The sequence below is a fragment of the Aplidium turbinatum genome, chromosome 6, assembly GCF_918807975.1.
Source record: "Aplidium turbinatum chromosome 6, kaAplTurb1.1, whole genome shotgun sequence".
Taxonomy (NCBI): Eukaryota; Metazoa; Chordata; class Ascidiacea; order Aplousobranchia; family Polyclinidae; genus Aplidium; species Aplidium turbinatum.
In genome coordinates, this window is record NC_137477.1 from 19,094,180 (window position 1) to 19,118,267 (window position 24,088).

A 24,088-nucleotide genomic window follows, 5' to 3' on the forward strand; every position below is an offset into this window, starting at 1 on the left:
GGAATAGACTGTAGGGGGTGCTAAATGCATGCAGTATAATATCAAAAAATGCCATTTTATTTTCTGCATTTTTTTGTTATTCTGCCAGTATCAGCAGTTGTCATATCAATGATTGCTGTTTCGAAGTAGCCTACATGATTTGCTGTCATTGTAGTCATCTCCCAGTCAAATACTCAAATTGATCCTGAGTAGATTGTGCAAACTTATCTGGTGGGTGTTTTGTTGTAATATTGTTGCTCACCTCTCGCTTCTAGAAACCACCATGGCAAAGTATCCAGAGTGGATACAGCAGCCTTCTTGGCAGACATGAGTGATCATAGGCTAATAGACTAAAGGAGAAGCTATGATTGACATGCAGGTGAATCAGAGTTGCGGGACAAACTTTCGTCCTTCCGCTTGCTGATTTCTGGTGTGACCAGTTGACAGCACATCCTGCATTGGCACGAGCAGCAATGGCATTGATCGTCCCATTTCCGACTAACTACCTGTGTGAAAAGGCGTTCTCCACCATGCTCCAAATCAAAACAATTGGCCGGAGCCGCCTTCAACATGGGTTGCTCCACGATATGAGAGTAGCTTTGACAAACACGAAGCCTCGAATAGAGAAATTGGTCACACATAAGCAACAACAGAAATCATATTGATACATGTGTAACTAGATACCCAGCTGGGTAACTTAAATATGCTTAAGTTTGTCCATGTTCTTTTACTATTCTCGGGTTTTCCTTTTTTTTTTTATCACCAATGACGACAGTAGTTTTGAAGGATAAACAAAATGATCAATTTGTACTTCGCTTTCCTTTCAATAGTGCAGGCCAAAGTTTAATGGCCGCGTCGAAATTTTGACATGCTATTTGATCACTGGCGGTATATTTTGTATATTTTGTCGCCTAACAAACGGTGCTCTTGTTTTAAGAGAGTTGATTCACTTACATATGGTTATAATTGAATTTCTGTTGGTGAATGAAAGCCAAATACCAAATCCTGAATCAACTTCGTTAAAACAACTGCTCAGTTTGTTAAACAACAAGAGACTTCATTACAAAATATATCTCCAGCGATCTGAAGGCATGTTAAAATTTCGGCCTGTAGGCCTACTAAACTTTTGGTCGGTACTGTAGTAGTCTTATGTCAATGATAGTTAGGGGGTGCTAAACTGGTCAGGCCTGTTTACAGGGGTGGTAAAGTCAGAAAAGGTTAAGAAACGCTGCACTACGGTATCTTCTGTCATGTCGGTCAGACTTGACAAAGCAATATCATGTAGGCTATTATTGTAATGTTCAGAAGTAGCCTACGCATGAAATGTAAATATTGCAGAATGATGTCCAATAAACGATGTACCGCCGTGTTAGTAGGGAAGGTGGCTAGCACCGCCACTGAGAGGTATTGCTCCCTGTGATTGACGACTTTTTATTGCAAATGATGAGCGCGACACGTAACAGGAACTCGATTCATCGTAGCAATTAGTGTTCGAAAAAATTTCTGAAATTATGTTATGTAGGCCTACCTTAAATTGTCAGAATTTTCTAGGGGGGGCTGAAGCAATTATTAAAAATTCCAGGGGGGGCTGAATTTTCTCTAGGGGGGGCTGCAGCCCCTTGAGCACCCCTACTTCCCGCGCCCTTGCCTTGCTTTCATTTAAGGACTTATGATAATAGTAGGCTACGTTTAATAATCAGGTCAAATACTCGCATGTAAAAGACTAGTTGTCTACACTTTGAATGAGACTGAATCGTTTATAAGCTTGGTGGCTGAACCTGTGTATAAATTCTGCTTTGGTTTTTATAAATGAAGCTCTTTGTGACTTTTGTAGGTAGTAGCTCAGTTCACAAAAGAATAACAGGTAACCAACATAGTCTACTCTACAACATAATTGCTTACTTTTCTTGAGCCAATCCTGATTTCACTCAATAAACTAGGATCTGTAGCCTATTCCTGTGCTACATTTCAATACCGCTTTTATAACAGCAGGATATGTAGATTGCACATGTACATATCTAACATCCCGCGTAACATTGCAGATAAGTCTTCAGTACAGGTCCTATTGGTTTTAACGTGTTGCTGTCTGCTTTATGTTTCTCTGCTCTAGATTAATTATGCATGATGCGTTCCTATAGCCCATACACGAAGCTTTGCCCATTTCCATCTTTCCTGCTATGCATGCAGAAAATCTGAATGAGATTGCATACGAAGGGCTGGGTTTGATAGACAGTTAAATTAAGGTGTTCATATCGTCGTGTTGTATTTATATACAACTCAAAATTTAAAAAAATTGGTCACAAAGGAATTATCAGTTTTCTCTGTTTTGCCTCGACAACAACCTCAAGGCTACAACCGCTCACTGATTTATTCTTTGCCCAGGACTCACTGGTTGATTGATTGCTAGCTGACAACAATGCCTCTCATCTTGTAGTTTTCTGTAATAGTAGGCTATGCATCATACAAATTTAAACGATTGTTTGTAAGATGAAAAGCGAAGCAAACAATACTGTCACGAGGACAACATCAACCATCAATCAGATCACTTAACAGCTGTTTGAATTTGCCTTTCCTATTTATGTTTTAAGCCTTCAAATCTAGTTTTTTACGCTCTAAAAAGAAACATGCAATTTGGTGATAAAGCAACTGAAGTTTCAAGTTGTAAAGAAATCGTTTACTGACTTTTGAGGTAGATCGTAAAAAAGTAACAGGCTTTTTTATTTTTAAGCCCAAAGGAATAGCAGGCTAAAGAGTGACTTCCACATCTCAGCACGTCGACGCATTGATTCGATTGACAGACATTTCCTAATAAATCACCCCAGCACTGTCTGATTGTGGTGATCAATCTTTGAAATAACTTTTGCTAATCTGCAATGACTGAAAACATGCAGGCTACCCTAAACTACGAATAAACTTTTTTGTCAATAGAAATTAAATCAATCTTGTATGCTTTGGATGCACTTTGTTTTTCCTTTCATAGTCACTGACACTGGTAAGCGCTAGGCTACTATCAAAACTAAGCATTATTAAATTTACAGCAATACTTTTATTCTAATAAAAACAAGAAAGCTATAGGCTACCATACCTGTCAATATTCTGTTATATGATGGATTGCAAACTTATTCACGTCTACGTTTGCATTGCATAATTTTAGATGGAAGCCCTGCAAAGTCTATCTCAATGCAACCATTATTTATATTTTAAACTAAAATACTGTATCATCAGACAACTTGAGCCCATGCCAATATCATATGATGTCATGACTGATTGAAAGGTTAGGGTTGTTATGGGCATTGCTGATATTTCCTTATTTGTCATTTTATAAGCGAACATGTATTGTATTTGCGAAAAAGAGAAATCTTTCACATTTGAAACATATCTGAATTTAGTTTAAATACTGTACTTATTTATGTTATTACATTGAAAAAGTTCTCCATCAGCAACTTTCTATGAAGCTTACTCATGTTCAAGAGCACTTGCTACAAAAAGATGTTGCTTTGGGCAGCCTTGTCTGCATATTGATCTAAACAAAACCATTTTTATTTCATAAAAAAGATTAAATGAAGCTGTTTGATATTGAAATGATAAAGTGGTTATTCACTTCATTAATTTTACATTAAGCATTTCGTTCAACCACTGTTTAGCGGCTTAATATTTTAGCACTCTTGTAAATATTGATCTGTCATTCAACACACAATCTCAGAAGCGTAAACGTTTATAAACAAAAACGCGGGTTCAATGCTGACGCCTTGTAACTGGAAAAAGTGCTTGAAAAACTAAAAAGCACAACTATCGCCTTTTCCGAACTATTGAAATAAGAATTTAAGCCAACATCAATCGGTGAGAGCAATCTGCAAATGGCAGGCATATCTCGTCAGACAGTTTGTATCAAGCAATGAAAAAAATAATAATTAGCGCTGAGAAGCCTAGTAGATTCAACTGTAGCCTATCAGTTGAATCATTGAATACAGTCTTTGAAGGTAATCTTTAATCAATCAACCAACCCTAACCAAATTCTTCAGCAGGCGGTTTTGCAAACTTTTATAACAGCTTTCTGATCTGGCATTTGTATGACACTTCATGATTGTGACTAAATTTAGAAAATTATAACTTAAAATTCCTACAGCTCACAGTCAGTGCACGCAAAACTCGGCAGCAGCGCACGCGTTGAGTTGTGATGATTTCCTCTGTCTTAATTTTTAATAGCAAAGTTCTGCTTTTACAAGGTGAATCATGCAAAAAATAATCATTTCTTGTTAAGCGATTGTAATGTTTGCTCCTTTGCATGTAGCATTTAGGCTACAAACGTTTTTAAGTCAAAAATAAGGTAGGCCTACACAAAGCTTCACAAACTTGTTTTTCTTTTCTGAAAGTTGCAAAATGCCCTTTGAAATAGGCCTACCAATAAAAGCTGAAACTAAATGGCACGCATGGCAGGCTTCAAATTGGCAGACCATCAAATCTTTGGTGTGACATTACATTTCGAAATATAACACTTGCTAATGAACAAAACTTCTAAAATCTGTAATCTGAATTCAATGATTTAGCACAGGGGTCACTAACCTTTTTTGGATGCGGGCCACTTTAGCACTTAGGAGAGCTGTGGCGGGTCGCACTAATAAAATTTTGGTAGGTTACTCTTATGCTAGAAAAGAACGCATTTCGTACCCAGTATCCAGCGTTACGTGTTGTTAGTATTTATCTTAGAATACTGCAGCAACAAAATTAGTCGAACAACGCTACAACGCTACGACCACGACCACTTATAGCGAGGCGAGCGGTTTCATCAGAATATTCATCGCCAAGCAAGAGTGGTGGCGTCACTTCGCTTCACAAAAGATATCTTGCCATTAACAGTTTCAGCAAACATGGAAACGTTTGACACATCGCAATACAGGCAACAATAGTGACCTGCAAACACATCAGCGAATCGGCTCCAATAACAGGGAGAAAGAAACCAGGTACCATGAAACAAACGCTTGTGGAAATCATCGAAAAAGCGTTTCTATCGTAACTCATGAACAGTGGTCCCTCTAAAAAAGCAATGAGTTGGTTTTTCATCCTTTTTGTGAGAGTCTATAAAACCGTCTTTCCGTGATTATTAGACAACTGTCACTTGCGGTGCTTATAAGCAGTGTTGTACGCGTCAATGAAATAAATTGAGGGCGTCAGCGCAAATTGCCTAAAAACTTCACGACGTAAAGTACTGCGTAAGTTCTTAAAGAAATTGATGGCGTCAGCGTCAGCGCTAATTTCTAGCGCTATTTTAGCCAAGGTCTCACAAAACGGAAGTATTCAACATCTAACGAGTTTGGTTTTTGAGACTGTTTCGAGCTGCGAAAGACGATTTCGTCTTTTCTCGACTCAGATTAACCCAGGATACGAGAAACAAACTTGAAACTGCATAATTGGATTGACGAACAGCTGCCACAAAAAAAGATTGTTCATTGCTATCAGTCTGAAAGTCAAAACGTCAAACAAAATTTAACTGTCATTGTGAAACGAGATTTTCCATGAAAACAAAAAATAACGCATAGCGCGTGACGCTTAAAATCGGCGAAATAGTTGACGGCGCTATCACTTCCGTCAACTAAAAAATAAACTGACGGCGCTAGCCTCAGCGTCAACAAAAAGTTGACAGCGTACAACACTGCTTATCAGCATGGCAAGAATTGTTGATTAACAACATTTTGCAGTAGGCCTACTAGCCTAAACTAAATATTTTCATAATTTCAGAAAAAGTTTTTAAATATATATATAATATTTTTCCAGTTTATTATAAATTGAGTTGGCACACCGACCTATTTTGCCATCAAAACTTGCATAAAGGAACACTGCTCGTGAAGCCTAATAACGGCGAAACGCACACTAGTGTTTACAGGACATTTACAAACTTAAAATAAGCAACCCTATGCTTACAGACATTTTCGAAATTCGAAAACAGACGTTTTAATCAACCACTGGGGCAGTGTGGCTGGACAGTAGACATCGCATTGGAATAACTTTAAATGACCCCAACCTAGAACTACAATCTGATTGGTCGGTCTATGGAATCGTATGCAAAGCGAAAATATGCTTCCGGGAAAGTATTTTTTGCCTTCATGTTGTTTAACTTTTCAAAAAAAGTATTTTTGGTTATACTTGTGCGCTGATACCTTCCGCGGGCCGCACATAACAGCGTGGAGGGCCGCATGCGGCCCGCGGGCCGCCAGTTGGTGACCCCTGATTTTAGCACGATACTTTCTTTTGTTGCAACCAGGGTCGTTGAGAGGATAGCTTGGGTCTGGTACCAATGAAATCTTCGGGCTCCAAATTAGGACATTTCTAAGAAAAACGCATCCAAAGAATATAATTTTTTTTAAAGTTTCCGGGCCCCTTGGAAAGATCACAGACCCCTAAAATCATCTCGGGCCCAAAAGTACCCCCTAAGCTTCCCCGTCAACGCTACTGGTTGCAGCCTATTAGTCGCTACTGAGCGTACTTGATATGTCTGGTATAACTGTGACACATTTCAGTTTCTTGCATTATTATGGAACGACAATCAATTTAGAGCAAAGGTGGGCAAACTACGGCCTGCGGGCCGCATGCGGGCCGAGACAATTTTTTGTGCGCCCGCGAAAGCCTGAAACAATTACATAAAACAATAATAATAAAGTTGTTTAAAAATTTTAATTTATTGCAATGACTTTATTAAACTTTTTATTCATATATTTCATCTTGATAAAGATAAATTATAGTCTTTTTATCGCATTGTAGTGGTTTGTTCCCCCAGCCCCATTGTGTTCTTTATGAGTCCCTAGTTCTTTAGTGGTGTGCAGCTTTGGCAATATATATCGTGTCATTTATGTACTCAGCCATCTTGCGTTGCTTTAGTGTCAAAGCAGCCGATTACGTCACAATGGAAATTTCTGACTTCGGCCTGTCACATCGTGTCATCGTGAGACTTTCTTTTTCGTTTTAGTCTTGGCAAAACTCTTAGTAGAAGGAGGAGCGACGATTGCAACAGTTTTTCTGATGATGTTAATTCGCTCAAAGTGCGTCTGGCAACGAGTGATCTTGATGTGGGTTGTATTTAAATAAATAATTGAAACAAACGTTTTGTATATCTTTTATGTAATATACAAAATCTCCATTCCTTTGGTAACTTAAAAATTAAATAAAAGTTTGTGTTTTGACCATTTTAAATTTTGGTTTATAATCTTAATTATACTATAGTGCGGCCCTCAAACAAATTCAGATTCAGAATGCGGCTCTCGAGATAAAAAGTTTGCCCACCCCTGATTTAGAGTCTCATCAAAAGAAGACAAACAAGGCAGCAGTGCAAACCAACAAGAGACTTGTCGCTGTCAACCTGCATCTCAATTCTTGTACGAGCTCGGTGGACAGTAGCAGTTGGTGATGCTGCCACTGCCACTGTTACTGGTAGAGCTTTCTTCCCATTTGGATCATAGAATGCTACCAGTAAAATAAGTAAACACCACAAACACGGCAACGAAACAAAAGTTATGTAAAAGGAAAAATTTATAACGTAAAAAATAGTTTAGGTTTAGATAAAAGATTTATGATATGACACCATACTTTTTTAGCAACAAACGCAAAAATACAATTAACCATAAAAACATAAACATCTACTTTTCAGCACATCTAAGATAAACACAGTCGTTACAAACATTTAAATGCATAATTACTAAATATATACTTTACTTGATTTGTTTTTCCAAATGATCCGAACATTTTCAGTCCAAAAACTATTATTTGGCGGCTTTGTAAACTGGGAAGCTGTTACAGTTAAAGTACCTTTACAAGCTATTAGTTACGATGTTTTGTTTTGACGGTAAGCCTAGATCTTGTTCCGGAAAAAGTCTCAGTTCACGAAAATGTAATAACGAAACTTTAAGCTTGGCTAAAATAACGTAAACAATTATTACTGCTTCACCTCAACCAGAAGATCATTTTTACGTTGATTCAACCTCTACAGACGTTAAATGAATGTAAAAATGGAGTGATTTGCTGACTGGGACTCGCCCATTCTCAGTGCATCAATGGAAGCTTTATAGACTAACCGTGATTTTAAACAAAACATACAAAACCCTAATCAGCTCGATACAAAAGCCTTTCCTGTGGTGAAAAACTTCTGCTTATCTTTGCAACAATAGTGCGCTCCTTGCATCATGTAAGTGCCGCGATCGTTAGCTTTTTAAAGTCCCACGAAAAATATTCAGCTGCAATGCATTGGTTTGAAGCATAGGCAATAGGCATTCCTTTAGTTTAGAACACAACTTCTATGTTCTTTCAACACGTCAACAACATAGCGTTAAGTAGAACATTAAATGAGTTAAAACATAGCCGATCACATTTGTGGAATTTTCTCTGTCTAGTTCTATTTGAGTTCGAGCAAAAAGCTGAAAACGCTGTGCCAATCAAATAAATACAAAGCTACCGTAAATGCAAGTCGTCGGCTGCCAAACACTGCTTTTTTTGTCATTGCTAAAGTAACAATTTCACGTCATCAACTAAAAGAAAAATTGTTTTACAAATCCAAATTTGCCACAACATGAATTTCAAAAATATCACTTCTGCAATCCGCATTACGAAAGCTTACAGAAAACCATACTACTACTTTAATTCATTCAAGAGAGCAATGAAGCTGGAATCATTTTGTAAAGTGAGAAGTCGGATTCTAGTCACATGATAAGACAAACAGATTCCAACAATAAATGCAATAAAAATGCAAAAGAATAAACGCAGTTTACAACTGGGCAAAAAAAATTCTTTAAAAAGTTTAATTCTATACGAAACGTAACGAAACCAACAAGAATTGATTTTGCACAGGAACAAAAATTCATTCCTTTTTATTTTAAACACCCCTGTCATTATCGACCAATGTAAAAACCCATTTGTCGAACGTTGAGATAGCACTCCATTTGACAACTTCTCAATCACTATCACACATAGGCCTACCAAAATTTTAATTCAAGCTAAGTGATATCAGTAGTACCAAAACTAAGACGTCTGCAGACGTTAAATCAATGTAAAAATGACGGATTTGCTGTCTGGGAGCTACTCTCGCGGTGAACCGCTGTGTTACCACCTGATTCATACATTAAAGTGTAAAAATAAAAAGTGAAGACGTCACAGCAACAACAACCAACACCGTATATCTAGTACAGAAAAGTAACACTTACAATTAAGTTTTTATTACTGCATCACAATAGTAAGCCTTAAAGCATGACATAAAAATCTCGTTTCAAGCCTAAACTAGTCCTATATATTTTGTGGGCCCTCAAAAACAGTTATGATCATCAGCAAACGACAATCGTATAACTAGCACATCTTGTGGATGCATGATGCAGCAGGCAGCTTCTCATGCAGAAATCTTTGTACGACAAGATAATCCCCAAGAGATTTCACTGTAGATTGAAACCAGTCACAGACCAGCGTGTTTTTGCTTTAATTTGACGTCTAGAATCGTTGGGTCAATTCAACAACAGTCCATGCATCAAATGAATAAAGGGAATGTGATTAACGTTCTAACAGTGGCATTACCCACAGCCCTCATTTGTTTTGCATCTGCACAACGTTTTTGAACATCATATCAACGTAGATACACCTTTGTTTGGTTGGAGTTGCTATGATCAAAACACCGACTGCATCACGGCCTTTTGTAATGTTACAGCCTTGGATCGACTTGTTCAGCCAATTAATATTGATTTTTGTAACGTTCACTGACTGTGTCTTGTAATCTGTCAAATGGTGATCCACATTTTCGTTTGGGGATGACGAAATTATGCGAAAAAATTACTCAAAACAAGCCGATTTTTTTCACTGTGAAAAGTTTGTTGAAACGCAACCAAAACAAAGAAAGTTTGTACAAATTACTTTCCTTTAAAATCGTTTTCTAGTCATTTGTTTTGTGAATATTGTTATTATTGCTAGAACACGTATATATTTGTAAAATCGTTTGTCATTAGGTCGGCATCAGTCAAAGTAAAGGTAGGTTTTCGGTCAAGCAAGCATTAAAAAGCTTGGTGGTTTATCAACAGTGCACAGGACATGCGTTGGAGTCTTCGAAAAGACTTAAACGTCTTCATATTCTCTTGCGTAACTTCCATCGCTCAACCTTAAGTAGTGTTTAGTGTCGACAACGATTAAGTATCCTTCGTTTCGAAATACTTCCACAGAGTTTTCGTTTCGAACATCCTTAACCAACTAGTGATATAGTGATAGAAAACCCATTAAACTTGCGCCGGTCAGTTACAGTTTAAACACACAGTGCAACAGAATCTCAATCTATATGAAAATGTGTAGGTCTTGTTTACCTTCTTTTGAATCGCATCTGTTCCATCTTTCTTTTTGTCGCGAGAAACAAATGATGTTTCATTGACGTACGAGTCGTTAGTGGCGCCCTAGAGTAAGTGATATTCATTTGAAAATAAATGGGAAAACTTTGGTGAGCTGCAAGCTAACACTTTCACAAAATGGAAAAAGCTTTTCACCAAATAATAGAAATGAATTCAAAATTAAAACAACACAGGTGACCGTACGCAAAATAAAACATGTTTATTACATTATTATTTTGTACTGTAGTACTGGCCTATTGTATTGTGATGGATTCCAATCGCTCAATATGAAGCTTTTTGTAGCGCAAGCCATTTTTACCAAGTAAATTAGTTTTAGAGAAGCTAATTTTTTTTTTAAAAGAACCAATTTAAATGTTTTATTTTGACATGATTAAGAATACTTGCATCGTCTAAAAAGAGAAGTTCACATACAAGACGAACAAAAACGGTTGTAGGCTACAGTAGCCTATATTCAGGGATAGAGTAGCCTATATTCAGGGATAGAGTAGGCTATATTCATGGATAGAGTAGGCTATATTGCTACTGAAACTTCAAATGGTTTACTTGCTTAGTTGACAGAACGCTGCTCGTCTGAGTCGGTAAAGCAGAGTTCGATTACAGTTAAGATATATTAAAGGGCCATATACAAAAACGCCTCATTTTACTTTTTGTTTAGCCCTTTAGGAAGTATAGGTTTGAGGTAACATTAAGGGGTCGTATTAGTATATAGTCACGCTTCGATATGTTTGATAGTATTCGGGACTCTTCGCTATCCGATGCAAATATGAAAGATTTCGTTGGATGCGGATGATCAAAGCTCGCTAAAGAAACTGTAGGTGACAAAACAATGTAGGTCGAGTCAACGAGGTCTGACTATAACCTACTTACTTGCGCCTCTATGCGGTGGCACCAAGACAGAAATACCGCCTGTATTATATATAAGAAAATGAGAGTAACGCATGCCTACTTATATCTCACTGTATTAAAATGATGCAATTGTAATGCGTTATTATACCATGCATTTTACCTCAGTAAGATTGGTCATTTCTTCACCAACCGGCTCCGGTCGGCTGGCCTGGCCAATTGCAGGTATTACCGGGGTGGCAGAAGTAGCAGCAAGAGAAGTGCTTTTTGTTGTGATTGGAGGGAGGATTGTGGGCTTTTTGTATTCAGGGGTGTGCAAGGGATTTTCGTCAACTACTGTTTCGGCAGTCCCTTCTTCAGAAGACTTTGCTGCAAAAGTAGATTTGGTTGCTAAAATTCGCAGCATTTGATGAAACGTTGAAAAGTTCTATTGCTTTTGTAGCAGTTTCTTTATATTTGTTAGCAGATTGGGATAACATGGAAAGTAGCTCACCAGCTCCAACAACCAAAAAAATCTACACGTCCATTAACATAAAACGTTGCACGAACTTAGGTGGTATTAGAATAAATTTCAGTTAGCTTTGTAGCAACTATCAGTAGCCAGTAGCAAGGTTTAATGTCAAGTAGCATATAAGAAAACTCTATCTTTAAGAATTAATCTAAGGTTAGTCATTTGACAGGGAAACAAAAGGTGACTATCCCCACAATGGCTTCACCGAAGTTCTACCTAGTCTAACTTGCACGAAACTTATTAACTTACAATGTGCTGACGACAAATGCCACATAAGCTATTCTTAGCCTTTGATATATTTTTCACACAAAAATAAAAAACTTCATGAAAATATTTTAGGGAAACCTATTAGGCAATGGATTGAGTTTTTTTTGGCAGCATGATCATTGCTTAGTTTGCAAGTGTAAATACAATCGACTTGTTTTAGCCTGATGCTGCGAGTTCGCTGTGGTAGTAGCGGTTTGCACTAGCTTTCGGAACACAGATCCCTATAGTCATGTGTTATGACGAACTTAGACTTCCGCAAAACCTTCTTAAACTGCTGCAAAACCGGTAAAGGGTCGTGAAAATACATTTCATGAGACACATTACTTAGTTTCAGTAGAGTACGGTACGCTACTTAGTTACCATTTATTGGGCGTTATAAAACATGGCCAGAAAGGTATTGTTAAATATAAACTCTACAGTAAACTAAATAGTAACATTAGCCTACATAAAATCGCGATATGTAGCACCATAACTTGGTGTAATTTGGAGTCATACAATGTTTTCCTTGAATATAGAATCACCATGCGGTGCATCCTATGGATCCGTAATTCGGCTTTTCTCTAGCACAAGCTTGCTGGCCGTGTAATTGTTGTCTAATTTATATTGCCTATCTCATTGCATTTAAATAGTAACAACCTGAAGACATTGGAACTCATGCTAGAAAGCTGTTTCTAAAGCAACTAAAAATGACTTCGTCACGGTGACATCAATCTCCAAAATTGTCAAAAATAAACCGGTTAATTATCCTGACTAAAGCTATTGCTATGGAGTAGCTTTTTACGTTTTTCTTGGCACCTAAATTAAACCCTTAAAGCAAAGCACAACTCCGCATTTTATCACTCCAACGTAATGCAACCAGCGACATTGCTAATCAAATACATTATCTCCAAATTAACACAGTGTGTTACCTGTGATTATGCCAAAAGATGACTCATGTTTATGCATTATCTTCCAAAGATCGTAGGCTGACTGCTCGGAACTAACTCAGCGTTGTGTGTACGGTTGTGTTAATAGTGATTGTAAACACACGTCAAGAAAAACAATAACCTTAAGCAAACTCAGAATGATGCAAAGCACACACACACACCACAAATCAAATAGAAGCATTGGAATAAAAATAATCATTAATCTGCCCGCACTTAAGTTCTAAAAGCGATTGAAAAATTAAGTAAAAAAAAACTTGTTGAACGATAAATGGGACAGTTTGTTTGAACTGCTGATGGGTGCGTATAGTTGTCTCTGACAACAAATGTATATCAGCATCAGCATTATCACAAAACAGCTTCTTTTAAAACATTTCTTTCTGAAATAAAAACGTCTGTAGCAATGTACGCTACTCAGTGGCTGGGGAATGTGCCGCCCGGGGCGGATTCAGATTTTGCCGCCCCTTCAAGAAAAAGCGTGTGAAAATGAAATTTTTTGAATTGACTTAAAGTGGAATTATTGTATGTTTTGAAAAGGGGGTTTTGACGGCGTCCTCGGCCAAAGATGACACCCAGCGGCGGGGGGTCTGGGGGGCCTCCTCCAGAAAATTTTGAAAAGTTGCTTTTGATTTGGTGCATTCTGAGAGCATTTTCAACAAAAATGTGGGTATAAATCCCCTAGTATAAATATTCCTGTAAAATGGTGCTGTCCGGTGGCATAACAAAAGGATAAGATCATGTTTTCTTGGGAATTTTTCGGCAACTCAATAAAGCTAAGTCGCTATGTTTTCTTGTTGCTAATTCCTGGCTGAGATATTCGAATGTTTGGTATTGGCAAAACTCGCTCTTTTAATGGTGTTTCGTTTAAAATTAGGCAAACTTTGTTTTTGAGACATAGAGACTGAAAGCATCATTCTCAATATCGTGACGTCACATGCGTGCCAAAGGGGGGGTTGTAACTCCCAAACCCCTTTTTCCCCTTGGCTACGCCACTGTTTTGAACGTTGCCATTCTGTTTGTTTTTATTTTCCGTGTACTTTTGCATTATCAACAAAAAAAAAAAAACGTCCTGTCTGAAAGTGCCACCCCCCAGACGTGCCGCCCGGGGCGGTCCGCCCCCCCTAGCTGCGCCACTGAGGCTACTGTCTTACTGAGTAAAATAAGGCTATTTGTGGTTTTATGGGGATTTGTAAAGTCATTAAGGCTCTGATCGAACGAAATTGGAAGATACCACACTCGAGTTTCACCCTCGTTTGGGGTAATCAGTGGTGTATAATATTCATGTGTCTTGAGCGGGAATGGGGCTTTCAAGTTTATGGGAACTGTGTATAGTGTCTTCCATTTTCGTTCGATCGGGGCAGTTAAGGCTTCAGCCTTTCTGGTCCAATGGTAAATCCAGCACTGACTACAAAGTATATCTTTACTGCACAAAAAATTGTATCTAGAAATTTTAAATGCAGTCATAGATATTTTGATATTCTGTTCGAATAGGTATTTTTTATATTTAATAATGTATTACTAAAGAAGTTCACATTTTGATAGGCTTCGTAAGAAAATCTAAATTTTACTTCACTTTCGTATTTAAAAACTTCTTTAAAATACAGTTGATTCATATTTTAGGCGAAATCAAACTTAAATAATAAAAATATGAGCAAGTCCTTCAAAAAATCGTTGGTTGATCTCAAACATCAATCTTACAACTCATCGAAACGCTAGCACGTTTGCACACATCACTCGATATCGAAAGAACGCAACTTTTGTGCTTGACAATAAACATCCTATTGGGACAAAGTTCTTTTTTGGTTTATATGCGATTGAACGGTCCAATGACCCATACAGTACTGTAGCACTCGACCAAACAGTGTTGACAAAAGCTGTCGTTTTTCAATATTAAGATTAATTGAAGGTTCCAGACAGCCACTTTATCTGGTGCAGATCTTGTAAAGACCTGATCAGATCTGTACCCGATTTGGTGAAGACCTTTTCCAGACAAAGTGGTTGTCTGGGGGGTACGTGTATAGGCTAATGTTTTTGCGTCCCCTTTAAAGCACGTGATGGGTTGTCAAATACATAGCAGCGTTTTCTCGATGGAGTCATGACAAGACACACATAGAGAAACAAGGAGACAAAGGACACGAAAAAAGACATTTATGAAGCTGACACAACACCTCCGTGTTCAGTTAGCGGACCAATACGTGGAGTGAAAATCAAATAGCCTACACGCAGATCCCGCTGCTTCATACCGACACAGAAATCCTCCCCATCGGTAGTCTAGTACCGAGATGGGCGTCCTGCTTCTCCGCTCAACCTCTAATGTAATTAAACCCGTCTGGATTCTAACTGTTTGTTGCAATATCTTTGTTTGAGTATGCTGTGTCACATATTGTATAGCTAATACCTCCATGTTCATTGTTCAAGTCATCGACAAGAAAAATAATTTTAAATTATGATACCTTTCCCAGTGATGAGTGGTGCCAGCACCTCAAGACGATCTTTGGTAACGTTTTCCATGAAGAAAAATCTTTCAAACGCTTAAGTTAAATTGGTATAAAAATCAAATATAATAAAACTTTTTCCCTTGTACACTACTCTGAGGTAATAATTCTTTGTGTTAATATGATTATTATTTTTCGTTTCAGCTGCACTACCGGTCGCGTTTGCCGTGGAATTAAAAAACAGGGTCACAAAGGTAAAATTTGGTAATTTTGAAAGCTTCGGTAGCTTGTCGCCGTCAAGTTTTTGATAACACTAAACACATTACGTCATCACCTCCGCACTTGACCAAAAGGCGACCTACGAGAGGAACGATTTAAGAAGAGTTATATGGTCAATTATGGCAAGCTCATTGCTCAAGCACGGTATACTTCGTTTGTTAGCATTTTCAAACCGTCTGCTGATTTCCTACTTCACCCGGCTAACTTACTTTTACTCTGAACCGAAAACTTTCATGACAAACTGTGGAGAAGAGATGTCTTTCAGGGCTGCACTACACCACTCCACTGATAAAGATTTACTGCTTTCTCACATGAAGAGATCTCTTTTCCCACAATGCGTCAATGAGCATTTCGAACTACTGTAGTTTTAACTATAACTTGCCTAAGGCTGGACATCTCAAGCTTTGTAAACTTGTAGATTGCAATTGAAAGTATATTTTCCAAGAGCTTTAGTCAAGACAAAGTAAACAGTACTGTATGTGAGTCGCTTAATGTGAGCCTGGTTAAACAAAACATTACAATTGCCTTGAAACTTGGCAACTAGCTTTAGCTAACTGAATTTGCTGTAATAAAAAGTGTAGTGTGTAATCACATTGTTACGATGGACTGAATTAAGATTGGAAAGCAATGATCACAATCATTACATATTTTAGACTAGACAAAACGATTCACTGCCAAAGTAAATACTTTTTGCAGACAATTTTGACAAATTCATCAGATGTTGTCTCAAGCTGTAAAATATTTCCTATTCAACTTGCACTTAAAATTAGTCTTCAGAAAAAGTGAACTATACGGCATTAGGCTACTTGCAGATTAATTTTAAGCTGAAACTAACCGCGTGCTATTAAAAACACTGTTGTCTGGACTTTTGCAATACATGAACCATAGCTGGAAAACCAACCTACAGTTTTAGCGTTCACCAAATGCCATAGTGTGGTAAGGAGGGGTTATAGTACGTCACAATGCAGGTAGTCTTTATGCAAATACACCAAGCATACAATAACTTAGGTCGGATGACATTAGCAACAATAGAATATATAGCCTAACTAAGCTGAGTTTTGCCAAGTGACCTCCAAGAACAAATAAAGGAAAAAGAAGATAATAACACGGCACAAAATGAAATGCTGCTTTGCTGCACCTGATAATTAACTCCATAAAATTTTAATTTGCTGTATTGTAAAAGCTCTGCAACCATTAGATTAATTGTAGGATACACTGCTAGTTTCACATTCTCAAAACCGTTGTAGTCGATAATCATAATACCGATGCCACATTTTTCTAGTAGCCAATTTCAAGTACTGTTGCCATCAACTGAAGTGTTATTATTCAACATTCCATAAACTATCGCAGGAATAGGCCTACCACAATTTATTTTACTGCAGCAAAAATCCACACCAAAAAAATGTACAAACCACGACACAGCCAAAAATCGGTCCTGTTTTACATTGATCTGACACAAGCAGATGTTGCATCTATGGTTTCGATTGGGTAAAAGCTTTTATATTTTACTTGTTGTTTTGGAAATTTTAGGCCATACCAGCTACAGACTTTTACTGTCAAAAGCATTCTTTACTAATCAAGATTTTAGTAGACTACCTTTTCCCGACAACCTATTGCATACTACAGCTAGAAACCTGTTGACAAAGGGTACAGTATAGAATCAACCTGCCCCATTTTAACATCAATATTTAGTTTGCGAGACACTGGATCTTTCTCAAGATACTAGATAGCCTTCTGTTTCAACTCATAGCCTAGTCAAGGAAAGGACGTGAGTGAAACTAAGTTAAATTCAATATACGGCGTGAAAAAAGAACTATCCAGTGTATTCCTTCTGACGTGAAACGTTGTGTTGGTGCAGTCCGTGTGTAATTAGTTGTATCATGATTGCAGCCTGGGGTTTTACTTTTCCGATGTTCGGTAAAACTGCAGCCAGTGTGATGTTATTTAAAATATAGTGAAAAATTAATCCCGTTAGCGCATAACATTTGAGATAGCCTATTATTTTTACATGATGAATTAAATTGTGAAAGTTACCAATCCTCACCTTGCTCTTGCTGCCCTACCAATTGTCCATGTTCCGTGATAAGAGGTGCAACAACCGGGCTCTTTATCTTAGGCGGTCTCTTCTTCTTCTTTTTTGTAGTAAGATCTGATTCCACTTCCGGGAGCTTTGTGCTTCCGCTTATTGTGACTTCTGATGGATATTTTTCGGCATCTGACTCTGAATAAGAATCATTTGAATAAGAGTTTCTTGGTCCAGTATGAGTGTCATACTCTGCTTTGGCATATTGTTGTTTTGTTTCTTCATGACCTGCTTTACCTAAGAACCGCGGAGCATAGTCGTCTTTTTCAGTCGCAAATTCATTGCTGAAAGTTCCATAAGGAGTTAAATGACCTTGATCTGGGTAGTTCATCATGCAAGTTCTTTGCTGTTTGTTCGTTATGTTCAGCAGCAGGCCTACTTGATGAAATCACAAGTATTAGAGAAAACCGAGCTTTAACAGTCAAATTTAAATAACAAAAAAAATGTAAAAAAAAGTTTTAACTCTGTAAAAGCCAGACAAAGTAGTTCTTTTTCTTTTATTGTTTTACTGTTATTGTTTTCTAACTTTTCGCTTTTACCTTTACTATTTCCTACCAGGACGCAGCCACATGAGGCTGAGGGCGATTGCGCCCAAAAATAAATTAAACTTTTTAGATTTATTTAACGTTTGCTGACTTAGAATAATCTATTTGCTTTTAAAAGTAATTTAAATTAGGTTTATGCATTCTTCGCTGGTTTATTGGTGCATTGACTGAGATGCACAAATTTATTACCAACAGAGAAATGCAAGTCATTTGACATAATTCTCTTTTACAACAAGTGCTAGCCTACATTACGTTTATAAAATTATTTAATTGTTTCGTAGATACTTTAACTTTTATTAATTATTTAATTTTAAATTATGAAACTAAAGCGTTGACTATACTGTTTTCGACATGTGTTTAAATAAAGCAAAAAATTTAAATATTTTTTTCTCTTTTAAATTATTTTAAATTTAAATTATATTTTACTTTTTTCTACAATAATTGTGAGGGTTTGACCAAAAATTTACAAACAAATCAGTTGTAAAACCTATGAGAGTTTTGATGAACAGATGGTGAGCTCGTAAATCTCGCATTCCTGTTGTTGTGCAATGTGCATTGTCCCAGAGTCTTCTTGGCACTTGGCAGCCTAATTGATTTCTCATGACTGGGTAAAATGGTGTTCCTTGTCTGTCACTGGTATTCCTCTCTAGAAAGCAGTCGCCTAGGCAAAGATCCTCACTTTTTTTGCTGGTAGATTGAAGAAATGAACGTTTTTTTTAAATTATGCTGTTAATAATATTTCTATCTTGCTGCAAGAAGTTTGAAACGTTTTTACGCATAAAGTTATCATAAACTAACTTAAAAGCCAGTCAGTCAGACGGCATAGCTATAGCAGATAAGATGCTGGCTCTCCAAATAGTATGAACTTAGTTCGACAACAAGCTTAAGCCAATTGTTGAAAAACACCGCTAACTTCTATGGTTCCACCCAAGGTGCAGTAAATTGGGTGGGCGTGATTTCCGAAGAAAAGCGACCGAGAGAAAGAAACTGGCTACATTACTCTCATTAATAGGCCTACTGAAGGCTTAGTATTATGAGAACCTTATCTGCCCACTTCCCGAAGCTCGCTAACTAAGTGTGGGACCTCTAGTCCTCTACCTTACATTTTAAAGGTAAATATAAAAACTTGATCTCTGGTAACTATTCTCTTGTGACAGCTACCTGCGGTGCTGGTCGTACTAATAATGTCTTTATTAAGCCTGTAATGTTCAAAGACCGAAATTAATAAATCATGTTGCGATGGTTTTGAAGGACGTATGGTGAGATGCTATCTTTTCTGATGCGAAATATTTTTCATTGTATCCAATGTCTAAAGAGTGGTGTTCTTGGCACAGCAACTATACTTTTCATGATATTTAGTTTTAACTGTTTCAAAGCAACTTTGATATCAAGTTCAAGAGTAGGCTCCCAGCTAAGAAAATTTGTTTGTTTTAACCTAAATTCAACGTCTGCTGATGTAAACAGGACGCCATATGCTAGCTGGGATGTGACCCGACATTGTACGCAATCAGGCAGAAACAGCACAAGATGTGATACGCCAGCTTAGAACGGCATAGGCCTACCTAACAGAAACAGTTAATTGGCAAATGTTGGTACAGACGACCTGTAGTGCAAATTAGTTATTACCACAGCGAACCCGCAACATCAGGCCAAAACAGGTCGAATGTATACATTGGTGAATTAAAGAACGATTATGCTGCTAAAAGCGAAACTCATACTATTGCAGAAACACTTAAGTTGTGGAAGTGATGAACATAAGATGTTCGAGCTTTTGCTGGGGATCACTGTGTTAATGACTCGTGAGAACCAAGGATTTCTATTGTAAGAAATGCTTTGAGCTACATCAAATTTGCGGAAAAGTTTGAAGCAATAATCGACAAGTTTCGTCTGATAGTTATAAATAATCTCAGCGGTTTGACTGGAGTGTTTCAATGTTTTTCGTTTCTTAAAATATGAAGATAGCAAACACTATCGGCATTTCAGTTGCCAGTTCGATAGCCTACCTGACCCATTGCCTGAGCTGACATGGATGTATACACACAATTCAGCTTACTACACTTTTTCTTTACAATATTGAAAACTTTTGCTTGCGTCCTGGTTAGACACGATTGATGAAATGCAACGTCCTGATCTGTTTATAATTCTTAGCTCATTATCGTTGGTTTGACAACGTTTTGGAAAAATGAGCATATTTTGAACATCAAAATTTGTGGTCTATTTTTGTCACCAGATTCTTCATGCTGGTACATCAAGCAAGATTTTCAATTTATCCTATTTTTAAGTTTCTTTGTACGAAAAATTTAATCACTCTTGTTTCACTTGCAAAAAGTCAATAGTCATCATTCGTGCCTTTGAGGCCAGTGGACTATCCCTTTTCCACCCCAGGTTCATAAAGTCCGTTAAAAAAAAACACAATTGACGTCTTGCTTCAAACATTAATTAAACCTGTCGCTACTAACAATCAACTAGCACGTGCTTTGAGCGCGCATTGTAAGCTACCAGAGATGAATTCTTAACTATTTTCCTGTCGTCATGAACACCCAAAAAATACTATGACGTATGCTACTGTAACGCAGTCAAGTCGAAGCAAATGATAAGACAGCGCAAAGCAAACAAAAGCCAAACTTTTCTACAAATCCTGTCCAAGCCTACAATTGTTCACGCTCGATGCACACACCTCTGAAAGCAAGCGATCGTCTCTTATTGTTTGCTTTCAGCAAGTGGTAATAACAATGAATTTCGCGTTTAGACAAAGCTTTTACACCACACAGTGCATAAACAAAGACAGGACTGCAACTTGCTGGGAAGCAAAAAAAAACTTGATTTGAAATCGCTTACTCGACCTCGTATAGTGCACAAATCCCTGCTTTTAAAATTGGCCTTCTTACATTGATGCAACGTTTGCTGACGTGGAAAATGTAAATATGTCAAAACGACATGTCTGCAAAAAATACCCAATTTTGAAATTGCAAGATGACGAGTTCAAAGTTAACAAATATACCGTTTCAAAGATGGTGTTAGATCGACTAACATATAAAGATTTACTTGTAACATCTTGAAAGACGTTCAAACGTATCAAAGTCTACGCTACCAAGATGATTAAACTGTTGAAAAAGAGCGATCTTCCTGGCGTCAGCACTACCTGACTACTCACTATAGAACAGCGAGCATTGTGTTTCGTTAACCATACCGGTGTAGCCTCCACACTAGCCATCAAGACTTTTCCAAAAATATGTGTTTCTCGGCAATCGAGTGTAGCGCCGTAGCGGCAATCGCTCTCAGTTCTTGCTACACTCGACTACTCTCGAAAAAAAAATAGCCTCATGGGCGAAACAAGTTGGCATCAATGTCAATTCATGCTACACTCGATTGCCGAGAAGCAAGATGATTAAAGTTCAACAGAAAACTGTGTTGGAATTTGATTGGTTATAGACCAGAAGACAAGGTTGTTATTTTTCGACGCCCGGAATCGAGAATAAGTAGTGGGCCACTCATAATGTTTTAGTCTTTTGTGGCATCGTCAAAAAATACTCGAACAAAATATTGTTTTCTCACAGAGTTGCGCTCTATTCAGCGGCACCTAGTGAATGGAATAACTTCCTGGCAACAACACTTCAACAATCGGAAACTTCACTCTGTCAATCTCGGTAACCGGCCCTGCGTCAAGAGCAACTACAAGTATGCGAAACTACCAAGAATAACCTAGCAAGGCTTTGTCAGTCCAAGGATACACATTTAAAAGCCAAGCCACCAGGTCCATGTTAACTGCTCCCCGTACCCCTCAACTGGGAGGGGGAGCACAACTGATTAGGGGCCCACTCAATTTAGTCTGTCTTGTGTTTTTAGACTGTTCAAAAAAATACCACAGAAGCTTGATAATCAATAGCTAATTAAATCATGCAAGGCCGTACATAGTGCTTTCCAAACCACCAACTGGAGGCCGACCTCTAACTAGGAGTCCACTCATATTTAGTTCGTGCAACTAATTCGTGTTACCAAGTTGTTTTTCGGCTTGTAATTTCACAATTTTATTTCCATTTTGTAATTTTTTTCTCTCACTTTGCTCGCTCAACCACATTTCGTTTATCTTGGCGATATTGGGTAAGCATAGTTGGAGATAAAGAGAGTGAAAAGCTTTTTGTGTCTAAAAAAAAAGAATCAAAATGATGCAATATCTCGAAGTAAACACTGCTCACTCAAATAGCCTACTTAATTAATAATAATTGAATTAATAAATGTCAGTGTGAATCGAGATAGGTTATGAAGTGAAAATGTAATTTGTGAAAGTGGAGACACCCACGGCGTGTAAGAACCCACTCGAACTCCTCCCAAAATCCACTAGTGGGCCCTATACTTACTGATCGCTCTCAAAAGTAGGACCAGAAAGCGTTTAGGATCGCAAACTTTTTCAATGTAGGGAAATATTTACATCAATCATTTTAGCAAAGAGTAAACAACTCTTAAGATTTTGTAGAACAAAATAGTTAATAGACTTTGACAATGCAGTGGTGGTAAATGAAAAGGAGGGTGTGGGAGGTTTGCCCTTCCAGAAAATTTTAACAAATATAATCATATTTTGGCCACTTTTTAAGCATTTTAAGGAGCTATAATGCTTTTTTTTATCAAGATGCACACTGTGTATGTAGCCAAATTCATCAAATTAAAATTAAATTGGGGTAGAAGTTTTGAGTTGAAATTAAAGTTTTAAAAAAATTGTAATTTGCTAGCTGTTTGAGTGAGGAGTGTTTGTTTTGGAATATTGCCTCATTTTGTCTTTTTTTTTGAAACACAAAAACTTTTCATTCCCTTCTGCAACTATCCTTGGCCAATATCGCCGCTCGAGGTGAAAGAAACGTGGTTGAACGAGCGAGGCAAACGAGCAAATTTTACAAAATCGAAACAAAATTACATATTAAAAATGTTATCGGCACATGTGAAATTACAAGCCGAAAAACGCTGCTCGAACTAAACATGAGTGGGCAGAGGTCGGCACCCAGTGGGTGGTTTCGAAAGCAATAAATGCGATTGCATGATTTTAAGCTATAGATTCGAGTGTAGTAATTCTTTTTTTATTTCTTTAAACAGTTAAAAAACATTAAGCAAACTAAAATGAGTAGGCTCCTAATCACCTGTGGCCTCTCCCGGCCGGGGGGGGGGGTACGAGGGGCGTTTAACATGGCCCTGGGGACATCTGAGGTAAAATCTTCGAAGTCCTAGATTGTTGAAAGGCTACAACACATTAAGTTATAGAAACTTTCAAAAAATAAATTTTTGAAGTCATTCTGTGCTTGTGAATAAAGAAATTTGAAATTATAGACTAATTTCAATTTTAAACAAAACCTCTAGCATCCGATTTTAAATTGATGAATTTGGTTACATACAAAGTGGGCATCTTGACAAAAAAATATTTTGCTCCTAAAAATGCTTAAAAAGTGACCAAAACATGATTATATTTGTCAAAATTTTCTGGGGAGGCAAACCTCCCACACCACTTCTTTTTGTCTCATTTATTTGAACGGTAAGTTTCGCTTTGCATTGTGTATTTATATTATAAATTTTGCTTTGTTAAAACTCCGGTTCTTTCCCAAATTTTTCTAGATCCACTTCTGCATTGTTGGCATAGTCTATTAACTATTTTTTTCTTTACTTTGCTAAAATGATGAATGTAAAAATTTTTCCCACATTGAAAAGGTTTGTCGCCCTAAACGCTTTCTGGTCCTATTTTTAAGAGCAGTCACTAAACATAGAGGCCCACTAGTGGACTTCCATAGAATCCAGAACTTTACGTAATTAAACTAATTAGCTTAATGCAACTCATCGACATGTTTTGTTTTTTCATGCAAACAAAAACTTAACAAATTT

At 37.4% G+C, this 24,088-nt stretch overlaps 1 protein-coding gene across 2 annotated transcripts in view; it reads right to left on the reverse strand.

The window, feature by feature from the left end:
• The window catches only part of LOC145771609 (anoctamin-5-like), a 46,448-nt gene extending 28,454 nt beyond the window's left edge, over nucleotides 1-17,994 (reverse strand). Inside the window, exons 1-3 of one of the 2 annotated variants that reach the window (XM_082583321.1) lie at nucleotides 17,643-17,994; nucleotides 11,347-11,552; nucleotides 10,299-10,385 (exon numbers count right to left, since the gene is read on the reverse strand). In XM_082583321.1, the coding sequence (XP_082439447.1) occupies nucleotides 10,299-10,385; nucleotides 11,347-11,364 (105 nt within the window). In that variant the 5' untranslated portion in view covers nucleotides 11,365-11,552; nucleotides 17,643-17,994. The remainder of the gene's footprint in view (nucleotides 1-10,298; nucleotides 10,386-11,346; nucleotides 11,553-17,642) is intronic. The other variant, XM_082583323.1, reaches the window with a different exon arrangement.
• Between the last annotated feature and the right edge of the window lie 6,094 nt (nucleotides 17,995-24,088).